General features: G+C 49.0%; 3 protein-coding genes across 5 annotated transcripts; 2 read left to right on the top strand and 1 right to left on the bottom strand.

Moving 5' to 3' along the window:
* Positions 1-459: 459 nt before the first annotated feature.
* EEF1AKMT3 (EEF1A lysine methyltransferase 3) lies at positions 460-16,992 on the bottom strand (the record flags this gene model as incomplete). Of its 3 annotated transcripts, none has more annotated exons than XM_082850346.1 (6): positions 16,712-16,988; positions 8,870-9,043; positions 8,113-8,241; positions 7,254-7,376; positions 3,319-3,406; positions 460-1,034 (listed from the first exon to the last, which is right to left on the bottom strand). In XM_082850346.1, the coding sequence occupies exons 1-6, from the start codon at positions 16,886-16,888 to the stop codon at positions 628-630; spliced, it is 1,098 nt and encodes a 365-aa protein (XP_082706472.1). In that variant the 5' UTR covers positions 16,889-16,988. The 3 variants fall into 3 exon arrangements, with proteins under 3 accessions (XP_082706472.1, XP_082706470.1, XP_082706471.1); XM_082850344.1 differs by lacking the exon at positions 16,712-16,988 and adding an exon at positions 9,309-9,385; XM_082850345.1 differs by lacking the exons at positions 460-1,034; positions 3,319-3,406; positions 7,254-7,376; positions 8,113-8,241; positions 8,870-9,043 and adding exons at positions 11,316-11,707; positions 16,483-16,594 and having other exon boundaries at positions 16,712-16,992.
* Positions 16,993-17,476: 484 nt separating this feature from the next.
* METTL1 (methyltransferase 1, tRNA methylguanosine) lies at positions 17,477-21,169 on the top strand. The gene is made up of 6 exons (XM_082849729.1): positions 17,477-17,619; positions 18,614-18,777; positions 19,713-19,897; positions 19,990-20,103; positions 20,260-20,361; positions 20,514-21,169. The coding sequence occupies exons 1-6, from the start codon at positions 17,504-17,506 to the stop codon at positions 20,631-20,633; spliced, it is 801 nt and encodes a 266-aa protein (XP_082705855.1). The 5' UTR covers positions 17,477-17,503; the 3' UTR covers positions 20,634-21,169.
* A 1,016-nt stretch (positions 21,170-22,185) lies between these two features.
* On the top strand, positions 22,186-26,027 carry CYP27B1 (cytochrome P450 family 27 subfamily B member 1; the record flags this gene model as incomplete). The annotated part of the gene is made up of 9 exons (XM_082849589.1): positions 22,186-22,380; positions 22,997-23,187; positions 23,701-23,903; positions 23,985-24,185; positions 24,269-24,441; positions 24,649-24,821; positions 25,030-25,108; positions 25,388-25,585; positions 25,914-26,027. 9 exons carry the CDS (start codon positions 22,186-22,188, stop codon positions 26,025-26,027), a joined length of 1,527 nt encoding a protein of 508 aa, XP_082705715.1.
* Positions 26,028-26,363: the final 336 nt, after the last annotated feature.

Below are 26,363 nucleotides of genomic sequence, written 5' to 3'. Positions count from 1 at the left end.
AACAGGGCCATGTGTTATTAATTTCAGTAATGAGGACAGAATCAATGTGTATACCACTGCAGAGAGAATTCAAAGCACGCTATGGACATCAACAAATGAACCACATTTTCCAGACAACTCCAAGTTTGAGTCAACAATTCCAAAGAATCCATGTGGCACAAGTAATGTAACTGGGGAAGTTCCAGGATAGAAGCATAGTCCAAAGCGTCACAAAGCAAAACCGAACAAGAGAGTTCTATGTCACAGGAGTAGGATGGAACAAGGTAGACGTTTTAGGGACACCATAATAAATCTGCATTGAAGGGGGCAGCAGCACAGTTGGTGACGCCTGTTCTCCCAGACACTGTCAGTCACTTCAGTGAGACCCACCTGTTGTTTTCTAAAACCTGTCACAAGTCAGGCACAAAAAAGCTAGACCCAGCATTACACAAACAAAGAAAAGATTCTACTCTCTTTATTATATAACAATTTTATTTAATAGCTTAACCCATGAAGTATATAATTTCATTATAAACTCAAATGAAAAACAAATGCTGGGTTTGAAGAGGCTTAGGAAATAACTCCTTTTTGTAATAATGTCCAGAGTTAAGAATAAACATTTTCTCCTGGGCCAAAAGTCTCTGGAACCTATTCAGCCTCTGCTGCCTCTTTGCCTTCTCCACATTCAAACCGCACGAAGTCTACTACAGACACCCCTTGGGGCTGCACATACTGTCCCAGTGTGATGGAGGGATCCAGCAAGTACGGCTGGGACAGCATCTTGGTTTCTGCCTCTCCCCCAGGCTCATCATCCAGGGAGCCAACAGAGAGAGGAGCCATGCCCACCACATGCTGCCCAAGGCGGCGGCCAAGGTCTTCAAGGTTTGCTTTCTGCTCAGACGTCTCGCAGATGACCAGGGCCCCATATTTCCCCAGAACCAGGTTGTGGAGCGAGGGACTGTGCATTGCCCCATGGACATAAGAGCCAACATAGAACCCAGCTGGCACCTTCACCCATGCAGCTCGTTTAAGAATCATGTTTTCTCCCAGCTTCCCTGTGAGAGAGCAAAAACAAAAAACACACTTCCAGAATATGATGCTCGTGGTAGTACCAAAATATGCACAGCAGCAGCCAAGTCTGGGAGACGGTCCTCCGCATTCACACCGTGGATGTGCCACAGAGGGAGAGATACCATTGTCAGTGTAAACAGGAAAAGGGGTGTGGGGGGAGAGGGTGGGAGAAATGGAGTGAACACCAACTAGGCGCCATGCTGGTATTCAGAAACACAGGCTCTGGTGTCACACATATCCTGGGCGCGGGTCTCAGTTCTGCCTCTCACTGGCTTCGACCTTAGGCAAGTAACTTAATGATATAACCCCATTTACTAATTCATCAAGCCTTCATTTTCTCTTCTGTAAAATGGAGAGGATGCCACTTAAATAACCTGAAAACAGGGTTATTGGGAGAAATAAATAAGATGTGTAAAAGAACTTATTACAGTACCTGCACATAGTGAGTGCTCCAATCTGGCTATCATCACTACCTTAAACTCAGGCTTAGAGAGCTTAAGGAAGCTGCCTAAGGCTACAGAGCTAATGTATGGCAGAGCTGGAATTAAAATTCAGATCTAGGGACTTCCCTGGAGGTCCAGTGGTTAAGACTTCGCCTTCCAATGCAGGGGGTGCAGGTTCAATCCCTGGTCGGGGAGCTAAGATCCCACATGCCTCGTAGCCAAAAAACAAAAATGTCAAACAGGGCTTCCCTGGTGGCACAGTGGTTGAGAGTCCGCCTGCTGATGCAGGGGACATGGGTTCGTGCCCCGGTCCGGGAAGATCCCACATGCCGCGGAGCGGCTGGGCCCGTGAGCCATGGCCGCTGAGCCTGAGCGTCCGGAGCCTGTGCTCTGCAACGGGAGAGGCCACAACAGTGAGAGGCCCGCGTACCACAAAAAAAAAAAAAGTCAAACAGAAGCAATACTGTAACAAATTCAATAAAGACTTTAAAAATGATCCACATCAAAAAAAAAATCTTAAAAAAAACAAAAATAACCCCCTCAGATCTGACTCCAAACCAATTGTGTTTTTTCCCCACCAAATCACCATCCCTCCCAAAAACCACTATAACTGACACAGACAACTCCTGATCATCCACTGTATCAGGAAAAAGTCCAAAACTAAAAGCCCCAGAAAATCCAAAGCCCCGTGTCATATGGTGGTTTCAGCTTCCCCTCATCAAAAATTAAAAGATAATATTTTCAGAGTTATTTATAAGAACCAAAAACAGATTCTAGGATGCTATCCCCTCTAACACAAGTCCAAAGAAGCCAAAAGGTAGGTAGGGGTAGGAGAATAGACAAAGGGGTCTGGGTAAATATCCCTGAATTAGCCATTGTTATAACTAAAAGTCATAAAAGGGAAGTATCCAGAAACCAAAAGGAATCTTAAAACAGCTCAAAGCATCTACCCAATAGTTAATTCCCAGAAACTGGCAAGGCTGAAACACCCAATTCTTCCAGAATTTCTTAATAAGTTCCATACACGGCTGTCTATCTAGTTTTTCAACCATGACTCACTGAAACATCATACATACTTCAAGATGACCTGATAAAAACAGAATTGATGTCCTGACTGGAAACATCAGATGAGCAGTAAATTCCCAGCAAGCTCCAACCCCAGCCGTACCTCCCTCCTTCCATCAAGGACATGTACGAAGAAGGCAAAATCCCTACTACTCCCACTGCCAATGATCCAGATACGGCTCCTATAGCCAGTGGTTCTGAAAGAATGTACCTTCACAAATTCAGGATCAGATTTTTTTTTTAAGAGAGGACAAATTCCTAAACATGACGCCCTGAAATACTCCTGGATCCCTTCATAAAGAAGATGAAATGACCTCTGACGGACTATTTCCTTCATAGTGTACAGAGAGGTAGCCAACCGGAGGTCAAAAGGCCATCTCTGCCTAAAGACATGCTTTGTTTGGTCAGCACAGTGATGCCTACTAATTTTAAGTAGTTGCAAACAGCTAGAAACTAAATTTTTTTTCATACAAATCCAAATTCTTTTAAAGGAATTTAAAAATTCTGATGACACTGGGATCCCATTTCCCTCAAAGTAATAACAGGTGGCTTGGTAATGGTTTTCTTCAGCAGAGTGTGAGCTTCTCAGGGTGTCCACTGCTCACTAATATCTAACACACAACCCACCTCTCGCAATCAGATTATCAGACCCTTGAAGGAACTTGACCTTGTAATTCTTGATCTAGATTTGGAGGAATACCAAAGATACCAGGAGATCCAGTTATCAATCTCCAGTTTCCAGATCCTTACAAATACTCACCAATTGCTAAGGCCAGCTGATCCTTGAGACAGCCTTCTCTCTCACGCCCAGCTGGAAGTTCAGAGAGCTCAGAGGAATTCAAGAAGCCCTAAGTGCACAAAGAAAATGAACACGAGTCAGTCTGTGTAATTAAAATTACCAAGAGACTAAGCAAAAATATAGTCTATTTCTCAGAAAATGATTTAAGACAACTAAGTATAAATAGACATTGTTTTCATTAAGCCAAGAACGTTAAAAATTGCTAAGCACTCCACCCTCAATGCCATCCCAATCTCTGGCCTACCTTCTTAGAATGCAGTTTCCTAGAAATCAGAAACAATATTTTCATACAATCATAAAATGTTGAAACTAAAAGGTTTGTAGACTGTTGGTAGGAATGAAAAATGGTGCAAATCCAATGGCAGGGAATTGGACAATAGCTAACAAAACTACATACACTTTTAAAAAAATAAATAAAATAAAAAAACAAAACAAAAAAAACCTACATACACTTTTATCCTTTGACCCTGCAATCCTATTTCTAGAAATTTACTCTAATACACTTCCAACAATACAAAAGTACATAGGCACAAAGTTATTCATTGAGCAATTATTTCTAATCGTAAAATACTGGGAAGTCTAAATGTCCAAACAGGCAGAGTCTGGCTGAATAAACCACAGTACAGTCACAAAATGGAATACTATGCAGCTGGAAAAAGAGAGAGAAAAAAAGATGGTCTCCATGAGCTGCTATGGAGTATTTCCAGGATATATTAAGTGAAAAAAGCAAATTAAAAGAATACATACATATTATACCAACACTTGTGTAATAAATATTTGTGTAAATATGCTTATTTTTGCAAAAAGGATACCTGAAATTAGTGGAGATGGTTATCCACAGGAGTGGACAGGAATGGGGTGGAAGGGAGAGGAGGGAAGTAAGACTTGTGTATGTGGCTGGGGGAGGGGGGAGGAGAGTTTTAACTTCCAGAACCTTGTTAATGTTTTACATATTCAATAATAAAATTAGGGGCTTCCCTGGTGGCGCAGTGGTTGAGAGTCTGCCTGCCAATGCAGGGTACATGGGTTCGTGCCCCAGTCCGGGAAGATCCCACATGCTGCAGAGCGGCTGGGCCCGTGAGCCATGGCCGCTGGGCCTGCATGTCCAGAGCCTGTGCTCCGCAACGGGAGAGGCCACAACAGTGAGAGGCCCACATACCGCAAAAAAACAAAACAAAACAAAACAAACCACAAAAATAAAATTAAATTAACAAGGATTGGGGGTGAAAACAAACACTGACTAAACAGAAACAGAGATTCTAACTGTATTTCAAAGGAATAACACAATCTCAAAAGGGGGAAAAAAACTAATCCAAGTTACTTTCGATACAATCCTTTGGCCACATAACTTCAAAGTAAGGACAAAAAGAACATCAAAGAAATCTTGAACTCCTTAGTAGGTTTGTTATTTGCAGCGGTCAGGGATAGTAACTCTGAAACAAAGTGTGTACCCTACAGAGAGTAAATAAGCAAACATACTGAAATTGCTAGAAGCCAGTGTATTTACTATGAGAGAAGGAAGGTACAAATACAGAAACGGGGAAGAAAAGAAAGAAGCCTGTGGTGCAAGATTAGAACTGAAACATACACACACACACACATTTCCTAGCTCTGCTGAAAGAGCAGAGCAGCAATGACATCTCAGTGGAATTAAGCATACCTAATGCTGCCCAGATCTTGGTTTCTAAAAACCATTCCCCCACCAGAAAGGATCAGGACCCCTTGGAGAAGTTGCCAATCCCATGGCTGGGGCAAGGAAAGTATGACATAAACCCAGAATACTCTGTTATGCCAAAAAGTACGGAAATAGTCAGAAAATAATAAGGCCATACCAAAAAGACAATGGAGCCAGCTTGCATAGGCTTGGCTTAAACTTGCCAAATCCGGGGATAATTTGAGCATTAAAATGACGAATGGACCCGCGTGCAGCAACAAAGACCCAACGCAGCCGAAAATAAATAAATAAATATATATATTTTTTTTTTAAAAAAAGAAAAAGACTAATGGATTGTATAATGAATTGTATAAAAAAAGAATCTATGAGTCAATGTTGCTACTAAGTAAATCCCTAAATAAAGGGAGAAGGAGAAATCTCCTTATTACAATAGAATGCCACCTAATAAAACTAACCCATGTGAAAGAAACTATAAGGGTTAGAAAAATAACCACTATGCAACTATCACAGTAACAACTGGTCCTGACAAGAATCATCAAGGGATGCTAAAACTTTTAGGCACAAGTTTTTTGAGGAACTGGATGTCTACACAGTCTCAAAAAAATCTCCCATACAGATTACTTACTAGTTACAAAAAAGGAACATGGTAAGTTTAGAGTGGAGAAACCTGGCAGATACTACCTTAACCAAGAGATCAAAATTAGCACCATCCATAACAAGACCACAGTCCCAACCCCCTGTGCCTCCTGATGTGATGTTCTGAGAAAAACAGAGGGTAATTTATTTAAGATTCTTATAAAAATCCATATTCTAAGTATGAAGAAACATCAGTTGAACCCAAATTGAAGGACATTCTACACAACTGTCCTGTACCCTTCAAAAATGTCAATGTAATGAAAGACAAAGAAAGGCTGAGGAACAAAGAAAGGAAACCAAACTGACATGGCAACTAATTGCAACACATGCTACTGGACTGGATCCTGGATCACAAGAAAAACTGCTAGTTGCCAAAAACGGAATGTATATTGTATATTATCTAAATAAAAATATTGTATCAATGTTAAAATTCCTGAATGTGATCACTGTACTGTGGTTATATAGGAAAATGTCCTTGTTTTTAGGAGATACATGCTGAAGGATAAAGGGTTCTAATGTCCGCAACATACTCCCAAAAGGATAAAAAAACAATAGGGATGACGATAATATGAATATAAAAAGTGATAAAGTAAATAAGGCAAAATGTTAACAAATGGTGAATCTAGATAAATTTACTCTCTAGTTTACTGTAGAATACTGGCAACTTTTCTGCAAATTTGAATTTTCTTCAAAATAAAAGTTTTAAAAAGATAAAGCCCAAAAGGAAAAAATTAATAAAGCTAAAAGGGACCAAAGTCCCTTGTGACAGATAATGAAACAGAGGCACAGTAAAGTAAGTGAATAGCTCAGGGTTACAAACAGCTACTGGCAAAGTCACGATTAGAATTTCTACTTCAAGTGACTCATCTATTCAGTACAATTCTAAAAAATAATCTCAACATAGTTTTCCATGTAATATGACTATTTAATGCCAGTAATAATTAACATTTACCACAAGATCTCAAAAGAAAGATAAACAGAAGGAAAAGGGTGGTACTAAACAAAAAAATTGTTGTGAGTAGTTGGTTCATTTTTGCCTTGGCCATAAGGATGGATCAAAGGCATACTGATACAATTCCTTCCTTGATCCTGCTATAGATAAGAATATGCTTAGCCTCCTAAATTGTGCCTTCTCCAGTATCTATATTTAGAAATCCTTTCCTCAGGCCATTCTAGATTTCTGAACACAAAGCTTCACCTGATTTATGGACTGTATTGCACTGGCATTCATTCATTCATTCAACAGAGCCCCTAGCAAGTGCTGGGCCCACTCCTCATGCACCAGAGACACACTAGTGAAAAGACAAACCTCCTGCCTTATGAAGCTTACATTCTATTGGGGAAGGCAAATGAGAAATAAATAAATTAAAATGTAATATATAAGAACTATAACAACAAATTTTAAATGAAGCAAAATAAGGGGATAGAGCAATAGGAGGAAGGTACTCCTCTCCAGAGAGATAACATTTAAGCAGAAACATAAAATAAGGAAGTGAGACATGAGAATGTCTGAAAAAATGGAATAGCAAAGACCCTAAGAGGGGAGGAACAAATCCAGCATGTTGGAGACAACCCCCAAACTCACTTTACTATATGTAGACAGTTGATCCTTTAGGCTCTGACAATGCAACAGGGTTCCCAGGGCTACTTGCTGGACCAATTGTTGAAATTTTAAATTTCTGGAAACAAAATCTGTCTCACAGTTCACCTGTGGGAAGAAATTGATGTTGCTGTATAAGCTGTTTACTAATAGTCTCCAAAAATGCCTTAAAGCAAGGTATTGGTAATACAGGCAGCAGACGCAACAAAACAGAAATAAATGTCTCTAAGATTAAATCCACAGTTCCTCTACTAGCTTGAGGCCAGAAACTGAATGAAGTGATTCCTGCTGTGCCAATGAGTTAGCAATAACCTGTGCATTCACAGGAGGGTTCCATAACGTCCCCCAAAGGATTCACTACAAGTTCACCACCTGCCTGTGGCACATGCCATAATCGCCTCATTCCCTAGGCTCCTCCAATGCCAAACCACTTTTATCAGCTTGTTTATCTCTTCTCTCGCTCTAGACTAATCCACACCTGATTCTTCACCAGCTGGGCCCCTAAACCTCCTCTAAAACAGCTGCTTGCTGTTCATCATCTAATTAGTCTAATTCCTAGCTTTAAAATCTAACTATTCCAGGAAACAATCAGTGACGAGGTGTAAGGCCACAATTGACTCACATTTAGGAATAACAGTCTACACTACTAGGCCTTTTCTCACCCACAACCTGTGCATTTCTATACTTAAATGAATCCATAGCTAGTAACTGCGGTCTCACGGGCTTAATTCTAACTAGCTTTTATGGTTCTCAAACACCTCTTCTTTAAGAATGCAAAGGGTCTACCACAAAGCCTACACCCAAGGGACAGCTGTTCCTGGCATCTGGAACTCTGACAACTCACCTCTACTAACACAGTCGTGTTTCCTTCCTGCAGCAGCCCAATCAGACCTTCTTTGGTCTTCCTGCCATGGAGCCTGGCAGCTTTACTCCAGCCCTCCTTCTGGGCCTGTTTGTGGAGCCAGCTCTCTGCCTATAAATAAAAAAGATAAAAGGCAGATGACAAAGGCACAGAATTTAGAACAGAATGGGGCTCTAAAATACCTCAGGTTCCCCAGTTCTTTCTCCTTCCCCTCAGCCCTACAAGAGAAACTAATCTATCATTTATTGGCAGCCTACCACTAAATGACAAACAGTGGGCATTGTACCTGGTGTTTTGAATAAGTTTAATCTTCACAACAACTCTATGGGGAAGATAGTACTATTTTCTTTATATAAAAAAAAACAATGCAACTCTGAAATATTAAGTAAGGTGTCCAAGGTCACAGGATTAGTGTGAGGATACCACGATTTGGGTCTTAGTCGTCGGTCTGACTCCAAAGCTCCCACGAGCCCTTTCAGCCCCAAGCAGCAGGAAACCTCATAGCAGCCTTGCATGGAATAGTTTCTTAGCCCTGCGACCCTGAGTCAATTGCTTCGAAACAGGTAAGAGTCAATGGGTGAGACTGTCATTGAAGTCAGAATCCTATCTAGCACTCTATCGTTATGGATCACTGGGCAGCAGATCTGACTTCTACGCGACCTCCCAAACGCACTGGGGTCGGGCCCCAGTACCCCACTCCCACCCCAGCGCCTGCTCCCCTCTACTTCCTCTCCCACACCTGTTTGAGATCCCCGCCACAAGTCTCCAGAGCCTTCTTGCAGTTTACAAAGGAGTAGCCCGTTCTCCGCCGCAGCTTCATGAGGAGCTCCTTGCTGGAAGCCGAGGAGGACAGCCAGGGCCCAGCGTGAAATGTATGCCACGGCTGGGGCGACTGAAGCAGAAGGGGCCCCACCTGGAGGGAGTAAGAAAGCATGAGAAGCAGGAAGCAGCAAGGAGCTCGTGGGGTGGGAGCACGTCGGCCGGGAGGCGACCTTAGTAGAGACAGACCCAGGTGGTGGGGGAAAGGCAGCGCCCGGACGCTGCGCCATGAAGAGGGACTGAGGTGCGGGGAAGGGGGAGATGGAGCCGAACGCAGCCAGCGGAAGGGGAGGGAGCGTGCCCGGCGCACGGGAGACCTGCAAGGAAGGCAGAACGGGGCCAGGACCAAGAGCACTCACTGGGCAGCTCCCGGCCCGCACGACCAAACAGAGGCGCAGTGAGCGCAGCGAGCGCAGCAGCGACATCTTTCCGGGGGCCGTACGCTGTTGCCGCACCCGTGAGGCCACGGGCCTACGGCGTAGCGGCGCGGCCAAAACTCTCCACCGGAACGCGCCAAGAGGAGATGGCGCCACCTGCTGTCCGGGGGGTGCATTCGCCTCCTCTACTTGGCGTATTGAGACTACATTTCACAAGGGAATTACCCCCCGCAGGTAAAGTAACAGAAAGCATGAGACAGAAGTGTCACAAAATAACAATACAAGACACGTGGTAACACTTCATGTTTATTTCCAATGTACTTCATATTCATTATCCATTTATGACTCATGACAAACTTGTGAGATAGTTGGGTGAGGTTCAGAAGTTTGGCCAAGGTCACACAGGGAGGAGGAGTAAATATTTGTTGAACGAACAAAAATATCTGATGAACACCAACTGTGTGCCAGGAACCATAGCCCTGCCCTCCAAGGTAATCTAATGGTGAGAAAATAGGGAGCAGACAAATGATCACACGAGACAAGGTAAGCCTCACAAGACGAACAGTTAGTTAAAGCGACTCAAGGGAGAAAGAAATCACATTCAAACAGGAGGCTCAGGAAAAGCTTTCTTCAGGAGAGAAGCTAAGAATAATGAAGAGTTTGAGAGGTAGAAATAGCCCTTCCAGGCAGGGAATCATCAAAAAGAATGAAGGAAGAAGCCAGGGAATCTTGGTGTGGATTTAGGGAACAAAGAGTAGACCTTTTGTAATTTGGCCAGAGGTTGCCATACATGTAGGAGACCAGTAGGAAATGAAGTAGCAGGATAATTTGGGATCACACGGGACACACTGAGTACCAAGCAGAAGAGCTTATTCTTGCTTCTGTTGGGCAGCAGCAGAAGCTAATCAGAGCTGATTTAGGATGATCACCAGAGTTTACAAAATGGTTTGAAGGGGAGTGAATGGAGGCCAGGAGGCCCCAGGAGGTGATGTGTGGCCCAAGGAGTAAGTCAGGAGAGCCCCCATCAGAGGCCCCACAGTGGGAGAAGAAAAGAGGTGAAGGCAAAACACATTAGGAAGGAAGGACTGATAGGGACTGGAAACCTAAAGAAAAATCAAAGAGAACCTGGTACTTAGTGATCAGGGGTCCAACTCCAAAAAGAGTGAAGGAGCTATGGTCCAAAGGACAGCTCTGCTGCCTATCCCCAACTTCAGGGCTGGGAGGACTTAACCCAGTTAGAGCCATGGTTCCACCAGACTATCTCTAGAAGCAAGAAGTGGGTGGTCGGAGTTTTCTTGCTTCCCAGCCCCCCAGTAAAAGCCCGAGTTCTCTGGATGCAGAAGAGATCTTTAATGCTTATTTATTTTCCTTTTTTTTTTTTTTTTTGCTCTACGCGGGCCTCTCACTGCTGTGGCCTCTCCCGCTGCGGAGCACAGGCTCCGGACGCGCAGGCCCAGCGGCCATGGCTCACGAGCCCAGCCGCTCCATGGCATGTGGGACCTTCCCGGACCGGGGGCACGAACCCGCGTCCCCTGCATCGGCAGGCAGACTCTCAACCATTGCGCCACCAGGGAAGCCCTATTTTCCTTTTTAAAAAATTCCAGTAGAATCTGGGGGAAAAAAATCCATTCTGTATAAAAAGACAACAGCAGGACTAGATGGGATCATGACTGTTTCTCTGCAGCCACTGTTCACACATCCCACTTACCTCCCCTTCCCGTAAAATCCTGGATACCCTCCCATCTTCCACTGCTGAGAACAGGAACTGGGAATTTCCTTTGCACTCTAGCCCAGTACAGCTAGGGCTCTAGTATTCCTAGCACATAGCACCTCCCTGCACCTGCCCAAGAGTATCTCAGGAAACAAAAAGGGAAGGAGGAAAGACAGAGGCAAGGGAAATCCATCGTTTTTGGTCCTTATGTTTACGGCTCTGGACATATGGCAGTTCCTTCATTAGAACAAGGTGTTCAGAGGAGCAGAAGGGTGACATCAAGCAGGTCTTGGTCCCCTGTGCCTGGCCCTATAGATGTTAACATTCTCATTCTCATCCCGCTTGGCCAGCTCCAGTTGGAAATGCTGGGGCAGGAGATGCTGAAAGAAGCTCTCTGTCCCGTGCTCCTCTCTCATCTTGGAAGCCAGATAGATGGTGCCATGGGGCCCGCACAGGTGTTGGAGGGTCCCCAGCAGCAGTGGGAAGGTGGGCTCCAGATACACGATATCAGCCCCCAGCACCAGGTCATAGTCTCCAGGGAAGACATGCTGGTCAATCCCCCAGGACAAGGCGCGGACCTGGGCCCGGCCTCCAGCCGGCACATTGGCCTGGACGTTGCCCTGGATCTGTTCTAGGACCAGGGGCAGGTCAGTGATGGTAACATCCCCCCCTGAGAGAGAGGAAGGAGGAGAAAGGCAAGTCAGAGGGACCAACCAAGGGGTTTCGGCTCCTGCCCAGAAGGTGCAGGGACCTCAGGGCTTAGAGGATAATGTTTGGACAGCCCAAAGTCCACACTTTGAATTTTAGTTGCCCTAACCTCAACCTCAGGCATCTCATTACTCTACATTCTACAACATCAACATTCTCTCTAAGCTAATCTTCAACCTCTCTGCCCAACACACGACAATTAGATGTCAGCAGAAGGCTGGGCAGGACTAAGCTGGAGGTGGGCTGCACACCCACCCCTTACTGACACAAACCAGCCCTCATGGATCTGGAAAGCTTCCCAGAAGACATAACCTCAGCAAGCCTTAAAGGACAAGGAGGAGTTAGTCAAGTGGAGCTTCCCAAGCAGAGATCAGAGAGTACAAAGGCCTGGTTGGGAGAGAGCACACTGTATTCAAGGAAGGCTGGATCTCAGAGGATGTGGAAGGGAAGAGAAAAGTGTCAAAACAGGAGAGTACAGAGGAAAATGATTATGACATGCTAAGGAGATTCAGGCTTGATCCCGAGAGCAATAGGTTTTAAGGGCAGAAGCAGAGGGTGAAGATGATTAGATTAGGACTTCAGAAAGCTTCATTCATGCAGTAAATATATTTATTGAGCATCTACTAAGTTCTGGGGGTACAGGCATGAGTAAAACAAAACCTTGGCCTTCCTTGAGTTCTGTTATAGAGGTAGAGACAAACGAGGTAAGGCAAAACTATTTAATCACGATCATGGTGATTATTACAGAAAGAGAAAATACTCAGAATTCATTCATTAATATTCATTATGTGCCTCTATGCCAGGTGCTGAGAATACAGCAGTGAACCAATCAGACAAAATCCCTCTGCTCCCGGGACTTACAGTCTAGTGGCAAGAGACCTACAACAACAAACAAAATGAAACAAACAAAACACTGTAAGTCAGATGGTAATAAATGCTATGCTGAAGCATTAAGCAGGGAAGGAGGATAGGAACTGCTTGAGGGACAGCGCAGGAATGTCATTTTAAATTGGGTAGTTAGGGAAAGCCTCATGGAGCAGATTATGTTTGAGTAAAGACCCGAAGGAAGTGATGGAGCAAACTCTGTGGGTCTCTCAGGTTAAGATGTACCAAATGAGGGACTAGCAAGTGTAAAGACCGTGAGGCAGGAGTGTGCCTGGCAAGTCTAAGGACCAGCAGGAAGGCCAGTAGCTGGAGCAGAGTAAGTGAGAGAAATAACAGTAGGGCCAGCTTCTAGGCAGGGCAGCAATGTCTAGGAAATTGGTCAGATCCTGAATATACTTTGAAGGTACAGTCAAGAGGATTTGCTGACAGATTAGATACAAAACACTGGGAGCGGGAGGTTGAGGATGGCTCCAAGATATTTGGCCTGACCAACTAGAAGACTAAGTTGTCATTTATTTAGGTGAGGAAGGCTGCAGGAGGAACAGGTATGGACAGGAAAATCATGAGTGCATTTCTGGGCACATTAAGCTTGAGATGTACATCAGACAACCACAGGAATATATCGAGTAGGTAGCTGATTACACAAACAAATCTGGAGATACAAATGGAGGAGTCATAGAGTCATCAGCATGGAAAGGGCATTTAAAGCCACGAGGTGACGAAACTGCTTGGAAGTGAGTGTAGACAGAAAAGGGGAGGGGTCAGAGGACAGCTCCTGAACCCTGGCGCGCTCAGACTTTCAGCTGTGAAGAAGAACAGGAACCAACAAAGGAGAATGGAACAAATGCCAGCGAGGTGGGTGCCCTGGAAGCCAAAGGAGGGAGAGACAAACACTGCCAAGTCCAGTAAGGTGGGCTCATAACTGACTCTTGTACTTAACAACATGGAGTCAGAAGTGAAGCTCACAGCCTTTCTGGAGCAACTGGAGTGGAGGGGGCAGGCTGGGTTGGGGAGGGGGGTAGAATCTAGAATGGAATTGAGGAAACAATAGGAAGAGAGGAATGACAATGAGCATTAACTCTTCTGAGTTTTGTCATAAAGCAGAGCAGAGAAATGGAGTGGGAACTGGAGGGATGTGTAGGATCAAGAGTTTTCTCTGATAGGAGACATTACAGCCTATTTATGTGCATAATACACACAAACACACATATGGAATGATCCCGAGAGAAGGGAAAACGGATAATGCAGGAGAGGTGGTGGAGCAGGGTGTTTGCAGGAACAATGTCTTTAGGTAGATGAGAAGGTTTGGGGTCTCATGACACACACTTGACCTTAACTAGGAGCACAGTACGTCTGCCATGGTAACAGGAGAGAAGGCAGTGCAGACAGACACAGACACAGCTGGGGAAGAGATGCTGTGATAAGAGCATGTGGATATCTGCTATGAGAAAACAGAAGCGATCAGAAGAGCTAGGAAACAAAGTCATCAGCTGAGGAGACATTTGGAAGTTTGAAGGGCAAAAAGATAAGAAACAAGATGTTTAGGAGAGCAGAAGAATAAGTGGGTGAGGGCAGGGTAAGAGGCTAGCTGGGCAGCGTTTAAGGACGCATCTGAGGATAGTGACAACAAATTTAAAATGAAACCAGGGACCTCCCTGGCGGTCCAGTGGTTAGGACTCTGTGCTTCCACTGCAGGGGTCACGGGTTGGGGAGCTAAGATCTTGCATGCTGCGAGGAGCAGCCAAAATAAATAAATAAAATAAAACCAGTCAACACAGTTGTATATTATACTAGGAGGGCCTGGGGGTGGGAGTGTCCAGGAGGCTTTCCCTTGGTAGTGATGTTTGAGCTGAGCGCTGAAGAAGGCATATGCATTAACCAGGTGGTACAAGGGTTCCAGACATAGAGTGCAGCCAGTGTGAAGGCTCCAAGGAAGGGGACATCGAGATAGGCTTGAGGAACTGATAGGAGGACACTAGGTAGCACAAGGAGTACAAGAGGGAGAGGGAGAGGTAGAGAAAGAGGCTAGAGGGAGACGCAGGGCCTTGGAGGCCATGCCAAAGGGGTTAGTTCTATCCTGAAAGCAGCAAGAAGCCATTGAAAGATGGGCAAGAGATGCCGAAAGATCACTCTGCCAGTCGGGTGGAATGGGCAGAGGTCTAGGTGTGAGCAAGGGGTAGAACCAGGAAGACCATTTTGACTAATTGTAGCCTTCTAGGCAAGTGATGGTGACAAGGACTGGGGAGCCATCAGTGTGGATGGAAAAACAGGAGATTCAAGAGATTATTAGGAGATAAATCCGTCGGACTTGGATAATGGAGTTGGGCGTGAGAAAAAGGGACGTGTCAATTGTGGGTCTAGATGTCCCACTGGGTGGACGGTAATTTGATTCACTGAGATGGGGAAGGCTGAGGGAGAAACAGGTTTGGTGGCGGAAGAGCACAAGATCTAGTTTGGGCAAGCCAAACTTCCCCATAGGGAAGCTCGAAGACACTTGTGAAAATCCAGGGAAAAGATGGCAGTGGCCTGAGCTAGAGATGGAGGGAAGAGGAATAGAGAACTCGGGAAGTACTAAGTTCACATGACCCAAAGGACTCACTGATTGCCAGGATGAGAGGGGAGAGGGCAACAGATGAGAATGACACCCAGATTTCCGACTTGGCAGCAGAATAGGGAGCAATAGAAGAAGAAGCCAGCCTGGGAGCAAGTGAAAGATGTTTCCATCCATATTACACCCATTTTTCTCCCATTTTAGCATATCTCCCACTTCTCATCCACCCATTCCTTCATGGAAAGCTGCTGTTGACACTCCCTCGGTTCTTTCTGAGCCTGCTATGTTCATATTCCTCATCTGACAGAGCTTCTCCCTGATGGGTTCCCAGAGAGTCAAGGGAGACACGGCCAGAGCATGTCCACTGGCTCTGCACATACCTCGCCATAGTTCTCATCCAGTAACATCTTCCCCCATCTTCACCACTAGACCATAAACTCCTTGGGGAGAGGAAATCTATCTTACTCATTGTTGTATCCCAATACCTAGCATGATTCTTGGCACATAGGGGACTCCAAATACATGTTGGCTGGATGAATAGAAGAAAGAATGCCTGCCTCTGGGAAGACTTCCCTGAATGTGTTTCGTGTTATGTCCCTATGAACAAGGACATGTTAATTTGCATTCCTAGGGAGATGACATCATAAGTGTTTTTAAAGGAACGTTTTCGGTGTGAAGTTTTGCCTGCCCGTTAGATTATAAACTAAGGAACCGTTTCCTTTGTAGTTTTTGGTTCTTGACAAAAATGGAGCAAAATTTTCCTTACCTTTTCCTTTCCCAAGTCTGCAGTGCCTAATTCCTACCCCACTTCCCACAAAACACACCCTAACCCTCAGAAACTCATAAGCTTGTTCCTCCCAAGCAATGAAATCCTAAAGAATCAAAAATATATTCACAATGAAGTCATAAAGTACTCATGAGGTTTAATACCTGCAAATTGCTCCCCCTACAGGATATACCCATATATGCATTTTGACAGAAGACCATATATAAAGCAAAGGAGATTTTTCCTTGTAAATATCCATGAAATCACAAAGAGCAAAAAGGTAGGAAAAACTCCTTCTACTAAGGCCTGCCCGATTTTTATTCCTTGCCCCCAAATTAACCACCTTGGGTGCTCTGACAGCCAATCAGCGCTGTCTGGCACACAGGAGCAAGTAGGGGCACACACACGAAAAAAGTTAGAAAGAAGGGACTAGGCTGGTTCCAAACCATTCCCCTCTCCCAAGAATACAGGAAGTGACAACTTCTCCACATCCCCGTCCTCCCCCCCACCCCCTCCCACCGCAAAGCTCACGCACCCTGCAGCGCTGCCAAGATACCCACGATGCCCGTCCCAGCGCCCAGTTCGATCACTTTCTTGCCTCGGAAATCCACATTCTGACTCTCGAAATAGTTGCACAGGCTTAGAGCCTACGGGAGAAAAGAGAGAAAAGATAAGACTGCAGCGGGGATTGGCTCCATATGGGAAAGCGAGAGTCCGGGGTCTGACCTTCCGCGGACCCTAGCCCAGGGCCGCTCACTCCTCACCGCGTCCCACACGTGCGCTGCCACCCCGAGGCGGGACCCGAAGTTCTCCGTGATGCTCAGCACGTGACCACAGAAATAGAACCGGCTTTTCTTCGAGTAGGAGTCGGCGAAGAGTCTGACCTCCCGTGGGAACACGGATTCGGGCTCTGATTCAGGATCTGGGCGGGGATCCGCCATCTGGCCGCGAGAGTGCCGGGTCGCCGGCCAGCGCTCGGATCCCGGATCTGAAGCGGCGTGGGGGTTGAGGACCGCGGGCCGTCTCGGCTGCCCAGTGGCACCGAGCCCCACGTCCCCGAGTTTGCCCTCCTTCCTCCAGTTTGACTTCCTGGAGGTGGAATGAGGAGCTGCCTCCCTAGCTCCGGTCCCCAGCGCACACACGATGGGACTCACGCCGCACCACGGGGGTCAGACCCGGTCGACTGCTCGGAGAGCGGGAGAAGGGGAGAGGAGGGAGGATTAACTCACCGTAGGAAGCGGGGTCCCTGGACCCCTCTCACCTGCGGGGTGCACGGGGGCCTGCAACCGGGGTGGTAACCCAGACCAAACAGAAGCAGGCTAAGGAAAGAGGCTGGGTGGGGTCTGGCCTTGCCAGCCCAGTTAAAGACCAGCGGCCCGGAGGCGCCCTCCCGCGCGGCCCCTCTGCGTTCCTCCCTGCCCAGCCCGTTAGAATTCACTCCTGGAGCTTTAAGGGGTGGGCTCTGCTCACTACGTGCCTTCGTGCGTCATTCTCGTGCGCCCTGAGCCTCGGTCGTGGTCCACGTGGGTTCGGTGGATAAACCCGGGCTGGGGATCATGGCGGGAACAGAGACTGGGGACGCCGCAGCAGGAGCCGAGGCCCCTCAGCCTCAGAAGCGCTACTATCGGCAGCGGGCTCACTCCAACCCCATGGCGGACCATACGCTGCGCTAGTGAGTGAGCAGGGCAGGGGCGAGCGGGGGAGGGAGAGTAGGGCAGAATTCTCAGAGTAGCCGGGAAAAGCGATTGTGCTGCGACGGTTGGAGGGTTTAGGGTAGGCTCGGGAGGATCAGCTGGGTGACGTCAGTTTGCGGAGGGTGGGTCTGGGAGATTGGGCAGAGGGCGGAGTTGGCCCTCTGGGGAGGGCCCTCTGGCGGAGTTGGCGTTCTGGCCGAAGGCTGGGTAGGGTTGCAAGTCTGGGAAGAGAAAGAAATTGTTACCGAGACTAGAGTAATGGAGGCCGAATGTCGTTTCCATCTTTCAGTTTCATCTGTGGGATTTAAAAAAAGACAAACTTGGGGGGAGGGGTTAATTGGGAGATTAGGATTGACATATGCACTACTATATATATGAAGTAGGTAACTAATAAGAGCCTACTGTATAGCACAGGGAACTCTACTCGATACTCTGTAATGACCTATATGGGGAAAGAATCTAAAAAAGAGTGGATATATGTATATGTATAACTGATTCACTTTGCTGTACAGCAGAAACTTACACAACATTGTAAATCAACTATACTCCAATAAAAATTAATTTTAAAAGAAGACAAACTTATACACAATCTGCCCACACCTTACTCCATCCTCTTCCCGCAGAGAACTTCAACAAAGCCAAGTCCCTATGCCTTAGGAAGCCAGCCTCTGGGACAAGGGGAACTTGAGCCCCAGAAAGGAGAGCCGCGCAGCCAGAGTCACATCAACTCTGGAAATGGAGACAGGCAGATCAGCAATAATGGGCCACTTGATAGGCCTATGATTCACACTGGGAGGTTAAGGGTGGTTTCCATTGTGCTTCCTAGAGGCCAAAGGGCCCGCTCTGACAGAATTTTTGAGAAAGCCTCCTCTCATCCATCTCCCACCCTCACCCATCCACCCACACACACAGTACTGCTTCTGCAATGGTATGACCAACCTTCTCATGTTTCTCACGTCTTCTCTCCAATAGCCCTGTGAAGCCAGAGGACATGGATTGGTCTGAGCTATACCCAGAGTTCTTTGCTCCACTGACTCAAAATCAGAGCCACGATGACCCAAAAGATAAGAAAGAAAAGAGAGCTGAAGCCCAAGTGGAGTTTGCAGACATAGGCTGTGGCTATGGCGGCCTGTTAGGTAACACTCTGGCCCTTTCTCTGGAGCAAGGAGAGGCAACGCCTAGGTTCTGCCAACTCAGCAGGTTTGGGGCAGGGGCATAGTTGGCCTTTCCCCTTCGGACCAGACATTGGTGCTGTGACATCAGTGTGGAGAACCTCCACTTTCCCTCCACTCTGGGTCTGTGGCCTTTGCCCTGGAGAAGGGAGGGGGCTGCCTCAAAGCCTCTTAGAAATTGGGTTGTCTTGTCTGGCCCTGCCCCTGGCCCCAGTCCCTACGTGAGCCATTTCACCTGCTAGGTGCCGGGTCAGTGAGCTGGTCAGCACAAGCGTCAGAGATTAGTCGCTGTGGCCAGTGATCCTGAACTGTCTTTCTCAGGGATTCCACCACCACCCCTCCCACTCCCCCCTTCCTCACCAGAACTCATTCCTTCTCCATGCTCATATTTTCTAATTTCTCTTGTGTTGTCTGTATTGTCCCAGCCATACATGCTGGACCGACTTCTCTGTTTTTAGATTTTCCATAGAAATAACAGCATGACAGAGAGGAAGCTCATGGTACTTGGTGGCGGAAAACCATGGTTCAAGTTCTGATTCTACCTCTTCTTAGCTCTGTGACTTCGGGCGTTTCTGACCCTCAGTTTTCTCATCTTTGCAATTTACCACAGAATGTAATGAGGATTAAATGAGACATGTGTGAAAACACTGTGAAGACTTTAAAGCACATGCAAAGATACATGTATTCCCAGGCCCTCCCACTTCCAGTCCTGGTGACTTTTTTTGGGTCTCCCGCAGCCCACTCCTACAGCACAGAGCCATCCATACAGGTAGCTCTCTTGCCACACTTGTCATTATTGATTTTGGTAATTGCAGATTGAGGCTTCCTTTCCTGTGTTGACTCCTTTGAATATCCTGCAAGTATGAGGTTGATGATTCCATTCCTATTTCTGTGACCAGTGGAACTGTCACCGCTGTTCCCAGACACGCTGATTCTGGGTCTGGAGATCCGGGTGAAAGTCTCAGATTATGTGCAAGACCGGATTCGGGCCCTACGAGCGGCTCCTGGAGGTGGTTTCCAGAACATCGCCTGTCTCCGTAGCAATGCCATGAAACACCTTCCTAACTTCTTCCGCAAGGGCCAGGTGGGGAGGGGCACCCATGGGTTAGGCTGGTAAGCAGGTGGGGCATGGAGGCCAGGCTCTCACAATCCTGTTGGTGCACGTCTGTCTCACAGCTGACAAAGATGTTCTTCCTCTTCCCTGACCCACATTTCAAGCGGACAAAGCACAAGTGGCGAATCATCAGTCCCACGCTGCTGGCAGAATATGCCTACGTGCTGAGAGTTGGGGTGAGTCGAGAGTGGGAGGGAGGATGGGGTCAGGGACCTAATAAGGGACCTTCCACTAAGAATTCAGTGGGGGTGCATTTAGGACTCACCACCACCCCCGTGATCCTGCTGCTCAGTTGCATGCAGCCCCCCATCTAGGGTGACTTTGCCGTGCAGGGGCTGGTATACACCATAACTGATGTGCTGGAGCTACATGACTGGATGTGCACCCATTTTGAAGGGCACCCCCTGTTTGAGCGTGTGCCTCTGGAGGAGCTGGTAAGTAGGGGGCCTAAGGGAAATTGCAAAGATTTCTGGAAAGGTCCTTTCCAGAGTGGTTCTGTATGCTTTGACTCTAGCTTAATGCCAGGAGGATGGGATGGGTGTCTGGGGACCAGGGCAAGGACTTATTGAACCCTTCCTTCTCCCAGAGTGAAGATCCCATTGTGGGACATCTGGGCACCTCGACCGAGGAGGGAAAGAAAGTTCTACGCAATGGAGGAAAGAATTTCCCAGCTATCTTCCGAAGAATACAGGATCCTACCCTCTAGGCAGTGACCCCCAATCCTACCCTTCCTGATCACTGACCTTGCCTTTGCTGACTTTGCCTTAGTTGGACCCCATCTTCCAGGGACTGGAAAGAAGACTGGGCCCTTGGACCTTCCGAGCTGAGCCTCCTAGGGCTGAGCGGCAACAGTCTCTCAAAGAAGTTGAGGAGCTGCCCAGGGCATAACCCTGGAGTTCATGACCACCCCTGACTCCTCTCACCTTCTCACCCTTCCAGTGGCAGCAGAAAGCAAAAGCAGCTGACTGGGAAGGTCACAAGACCTTGGACCAGAAGGGATCTTTGGAAGGGAGTGGAATCTTGCTCTCCCTTAGCAGTCCCTTCTCCTGGGATTTCTCCTCAGCTGGAGTGAAGAATGCAGTTCTCCACTGTCCATCTAAACTGCCTTCTAAGCTCAAATCACCTGCCCACTCGTGTTTACTTTGCAGTTCAGGGGGTAACGTGTATGTGTGCACATCCCATGCTGCTGTTTCTCAGGAAAGGCTAGAGTGTGTATCACTCCTGTCCTCTCCCTGCCTAAGACTTGACCTGGGGAATCTGTGTTCCGTTTATTGTTACTGTCTCTGGAGATCCTGGGAGGGTGTGGTGGTGGAGACCCTCTCCTTCTTCATGTTGACCTTTGCTTTGATCCCAGAACTTAAGAGCTGACTTGCTGACACAGAGCCTGCCAGGGCCGGGGGCGCGGGAGTGAGGAGCAGAGGTGAACTGGGGAGGATTCTGAGGCTAAAAGTGGAAAGGGGCTGCTGACTAGAAAGCCCCACAAAGGGGACTGAGTCAGCTGGAGATTCAGAGCACTCGCTTAGCCCTTGCTCTGTCCAGGAGCCCAGATAAATCTCTCAACTTTTCTAATTTGCAAAAAGTTCCTTCATTTGTGCTCCTCAAGCACCAAATTACCATGGCTGGAAGGACAGGGCTTGTTGACAGAAGAGACCCAGCCCCCTTCCCAAGGAATAAAGATGAAGGCTCCTGGAACCATCTTAACCCGTTAACCCACCTGCTATCTGCCCAGTGTCAGGTACGGGGGAGGGGGAGATGTAATGCAGGAAAATTGTGCTCACATACCAAAAAGGTGCATCCCGATGAGCCTGGAATCTGAGGACAGCTACAGCTGTGCCTCTCCCCTGCTTCCCTTCCCGGAGGAGCTGGAGGATGGGGAATTCCTGAGGATGGGCCCCAGTGGGCCTGAGGAAGTGATGGGAATACCAGGGACCCAGCCTGTATCTTGGTCACCTAAGCCTCACCAAATAGCCTTTCCGAGGAAGAGATCTTTAGGCTGCTGGACTAGGGCACCAGCCCGGGAGGAGAAGCCTCCCCTCCCAAGATGGTCATTGCAACATGAGGTCCACGGGAGCCTCTGTGGCAGCTCCGGCCCCGCCTACTGTTCCTGGGTGCTCATCCCCAGCACAGACCACTCAGGAGAGGGGATTGGCTGAGGAGCTTGAAGAGGGGGCGTCGCCACTGTCGCGCCGAAGAGTTAAATAGGGGCTGGGGCAAGGCGCTCCGGAGAAGCACTCTTTCCCGGGTTCCCCAGCCAGACCATGACCCAGACCCTCAAGCTCGCTTCCAGAGTGTTCCATCGCGTCCGCTGCCCTCCTGAGCTGGGCGCCTCACTGGGCTCCAGAGGCTCGGACTCAGCGCCCCGGGGCTTGGCGGACATCCCAGGCCCCTCCACGCCGGGCTTCCTTGCTGAACTTTTCTGCAAGGGGGGACTGTCACGGCTACACGAGCTTCAGGTAGAGGGCACCGTTCTCGGGACTGCAAGCTGGGGAGGTTGGCTTTAACAACACCCTAGTGCAGAACGTAGGAGGGAGGGCCAGTGAGAACAGATGCCCATGAATTATGGAAAAGACAAGTTGGGACTGGGGTCGGTGGTTCCCCAGGGGCGGAGTCTGTCCCAACACCCAGCAGAGGAGTGCGTTCAGAAAGCGCCTTCTCGCTGTGCAGAATTCTGGAGACTCGGTAGATCCAGGACAAGTGCGCGGGAGGCACGTTTGGCTTAAAGTTAGTGCGTTCCTGTACATTCAGTGGAGGCTCGTCCTGAGATGGACAGCCCACGTGAGGAACCTTTAGGGGTTTCTCCGCCCAGGTGACCAAAGAGAGATCCAGAATGTCAGCTTTGCACCAAGTCCCTCCTCCCCGCCAGCCCCCCGTTTTGCCAAACACACTCAAACTTCCTAGGGATGGGAAGTGAGGGAAAGAGGAGGAGGGGTTTGCAGCATCAGAGCCTTACACTGCTTGAGAGCAGAAGCTCCCCCTTTCTAACCCCAAACGACGCCCTTGGCGTTGGCACGAGCCGAGGTGGCAGTTGCCGGCCCGGGTCTCCAGTGTCCGCTGCTCCTGTACTCCTAGGTGCAGGGCGCCGCGCGCTTTGGGCCGGTGTGGTTGGCCAGCTTCGGGACGGTGCGCACTGTGTACGTGGCGACCCCTACACTCGTCGAGCAGCTGCTACGACAGGAGGGACCCCGGCCCGAACGCTGCAGCTTCTCACCCTGGGCGGAGCACCGTCGCCGCCGCCAGCGGGCTTGCGGACTGCTCACCGCGTGAGTCCTCTGGCCCCAAAGCCCCGACGCCCAGCTGCGTTGCTCTTTTGTGGCCGGTCTGGAGGCAGTCTGGGGATGTGGAGGGAGGTCGGTCGTTTCCCCCAACCTTCTGGCAAATCGAGGTTTCCACCCCAGTCTGTTTCGCCCAAGCTCAGGTAGAGCCCGGCTCTCGCCTCGCTTTCCGCTCTTTTTCTTTTGAAGCCAGAATCCTGGGAACTCACGGAAGGGGCTGAGGCACCAGGATCTAGATGTAAAGTAAGATTCTGTGACTCAGCTTACCCAGGAACCCAGGCCCCTCCGGGGCAGGAAATGAGTAACGAGGAGGGGGGGAGGAGAGTGGATGGAAAGCGGGTGCAGGCAGGGGCAGGTTTCTGTACCCCCAAGGGAACAGACGCAGCCCCCCTCCTGGCCATCCCAGCCCAACACGCTCCTTCTCAAGCGCAGCCAGCCCCGTCGGGCCGCCTCTACACACCACCGTCTGCCCTGATGCGCCCCTTCTCCGCACCCCCGCAGGGAAGGCGAAGAATGGCAGAGGCTCCGCAGCCTCCTGGCCCCGCTCCTCCTCCGGCCTCAGGCGGCCGCCCGCTATGCCGGGACCCTGCACGACGTGGTCGGTGACCTTGTGAGGCGACTGCGGCGCCAGCGGGGACTGGGCGCTGGGCCGCCCGCCCTGGTTCGAGACGTGGCAGGAGAGTTTTACAAGTTTGGACTAGAAGGTGAGTCCCTAGACAGAGGCAAGTGTAGGAGGCACCTGGTCCGGGTCTCCCGGTGCCCTGACAGCGCCCCCTCCCGGCCAGGCATCGCTGCGGTGCTGCTGGGTTCCCGCCTCGGCTGCCTGGAGGCCGAAGTGCCGCCAGACACAGAGACCTTCATCCGCGCGGTGAGATCGGTGTTTGTGTCCACACTGTTGACCATGGCGATGCCCGGTTGGCTGCACCGCCTCGTGCCCGGACCCTGGGACCGCCTCTGCCGAGACTGGGACCAGATGTTTGCATTTGGTAAAGCACAGAAATGAAGTAGGAGTGGGGGAGCATAGAGCTGTTCAGCGGTAGTGAGGCGTCCCTGTCCCCTGTGCCCGCAGCCCAGCAGCACGTGGAGCGGCGAGAGGCCGAAGTAGCCATGAGGAGCCAGGGAAAGTCTGAGGGGGACACGGGATTTGGGGCGCACCTGACCTACTTCCTGTTCCGGGAAGAGTTGCCTGCCCCGTCCATCCTAGGGAATGTGACAGAGCTGCTGCTAGCTGGAGTGGACACGGTGAGGTCCTCCCTCCATGTTGGGAGTCCCACTTCCGCAGCTTAACCTCCTCAATCTCAGGGGCCATTTTCCTGCTGCAGGGGATCCATTATGGTCCTCCAGGCCAGCCTGGCTTAGCACCTCCTGGGTTCCAGACTGCCTCAGATTCTGCTCCCTATGCTGGGTCCCCACTCTCAACCCCTCTGACGCTCTCACCTGTCCCCTCAGGTGTCCAACACGCTCTCCTGGGCTCTGTATGAACTTTCTCGGCACCCCGAAGTCCAGACGGCACTCCGTTCTGAGATCACAGCTGCCTTGGGCCCCGGCTCCAGTGCCCACCCCTCAGCCACTGCTCTGTCGCAAATGCCCCTGCTGAAGGCTGTGATCAAGGAAGTGCTAAGGTGAGGGGGCAGAAGAGGAGAGCTAGAGAAGATGCTGGGGAAGGGCTGGGGAAGCAGCTAGCAGATGGGAGCAGGGAGAGAGATCAGAGGAAAATGGTACTTTACGCCTGGCCAAGAATGGGTTTGGAAGTTGGGGGGGTGGGCATGAGAGGGAGGCTACAGCCCCCAGCTTCATCTTGTTGTCTCCCTTTTGTGCCCTGCAATCCAGACTGTACCCTGTGGTACCTGGAAATTCCCGTGTCCCAGACAAAGACATTTGTGTGGGTGAATATATTATCCCCAAAAATGTGAGTAGAGCCTATGGGCCCCTTTTGCTAAGCCATCCCTCACTACCTTGGGACTGTTCCTGTTCTCAAATACTCCCAATAAGCCCTTCAAACCCTCTCCTTGGCCTCAATGCCTCTCTAGGATATAATGGGGCAGTAGAGAAAAGTAGCCCCAGAAAACTTCCACATCACAACCAACCAGAGCCTGCCTTTGTCCCAGTCCAGAGATTCTGTTCTCTACTTCCCTCCTGGCATTGTTCCTGAGCCCAAATTGACACGTTTGTGTTCCTCCCTCACCAGACGCTGGTCACTCTGTGTCACTATGCCACTTCAAGGGATCCCGCCCAGTTCCCAGAGCCAAATTCTTTTCGTCCAGCTCGCTGGCTAGGGGATGGTCCAGCCTCCCACCCATTTGCCTCTCTCCCCTTTGGCTTTGGCAAGCGCAGCTGCATGGGGAGACGCCTGGCAGAGCTTGAGCTGCAAATGGCTTTGGCCCAGGTGAGTGATCTAGATCTTCTACCTTCCCCAGACTGGAGCTCTAAAGCCATGAGCTCTTCTCCTGATAGGCATAGGAAAATATATAAGACTTGGGAGACCTAATCCTCTGAAATATGTCAATCCCATCATAGGCCTGGAGGGTGAGTGAGGGTATTTGGACTATCTTTTTCCCTACCACAATCTCTTACCGTCATTAACTAAGACATCCCCTACCCGCCACAGGTGCCATTCCAACACTGACCATCCTAACACTAATAATGCCCGTTACCAATCAAGCCCACCATTGTAGACCCCTCCCATAGTGATAGCCTTCCTCCTCCCTTTCCAGATCTTGATCCACTTTGAGGTGCAGCCTGAGCCAGGTGCTGCCCCCGTCAGACCCATGACCCGGACTGTCCTGGTACCTGAGAGAAGCATCAACCTACAGTTTGTGGACAGATAGTCCCGTGGAAGCACACTGTCATCATCACCGTTTCTCTCATCATAGGCGTTTATCAGGCACAAGACCAAGATATGTGTATTCCCCTGTGGCCTATCTGACCAAACTAGAAAGACCATAGCAAAGTGCTTGAAGCAGCCCTGATCAAGGTGTGAAATATGCACTTGGCCTGACCCAGCAAGCCCTGAGAAAACCATGGTCCATTTGCCTGCTTAGCCCTTCTGGTCAAATCATATGCATCCTTCAAGGGCCAGCTCTGATTTTAACTAATAATGCTGGGTGGCCTGAGGAAGAATTCGACCACTGGCCTTTTGGGGCTTCACAGTATTCACTCTTGCT

Source organism: Leucopleurus acutus (assembly GCF_964270905.1).
Source record: "Leucopleurus acutus genome assembly, chromosome: 11".
Taxonomy (NCBI): Eukaryota; Metazoa; Chordata; class Mammalia; order Artiodactyla; family Delphinidae; genus Leucopleurus; species Leucopleurus acutus.
The sequence above is the reverse complement of the archived record's forward strand: the minus strand, read 5'-3'. Positions and strand labels throughout refer to the sequence as shown.

Excerpts from the sequence above, each read along its gene's own strand:
- METTL1 (XM_082849729.1), top strand. The coding sequence starts at position 17,504 with ATGGCGGGAACAGAGACTGGGGACGCCGCAGCAGGAGCCGAGGCCCCT. Across the intron at positions 19,898-19,989 it reads ACTTCTTCCGCAAGGGCCAG|CTGACAAAGATGTTCTTCCT; the intron begins GTGGGGAGGGGC and ends TCTGTCTCACAG. Across the intron at positions 20,362-20,513 it reads GTGTGCCTCTGGAGGAGCTG|AGTGAAGATCCCATTGTGGG; the intron begins GTAAGTAGGGGG and ends TCCTTCTCCCAG.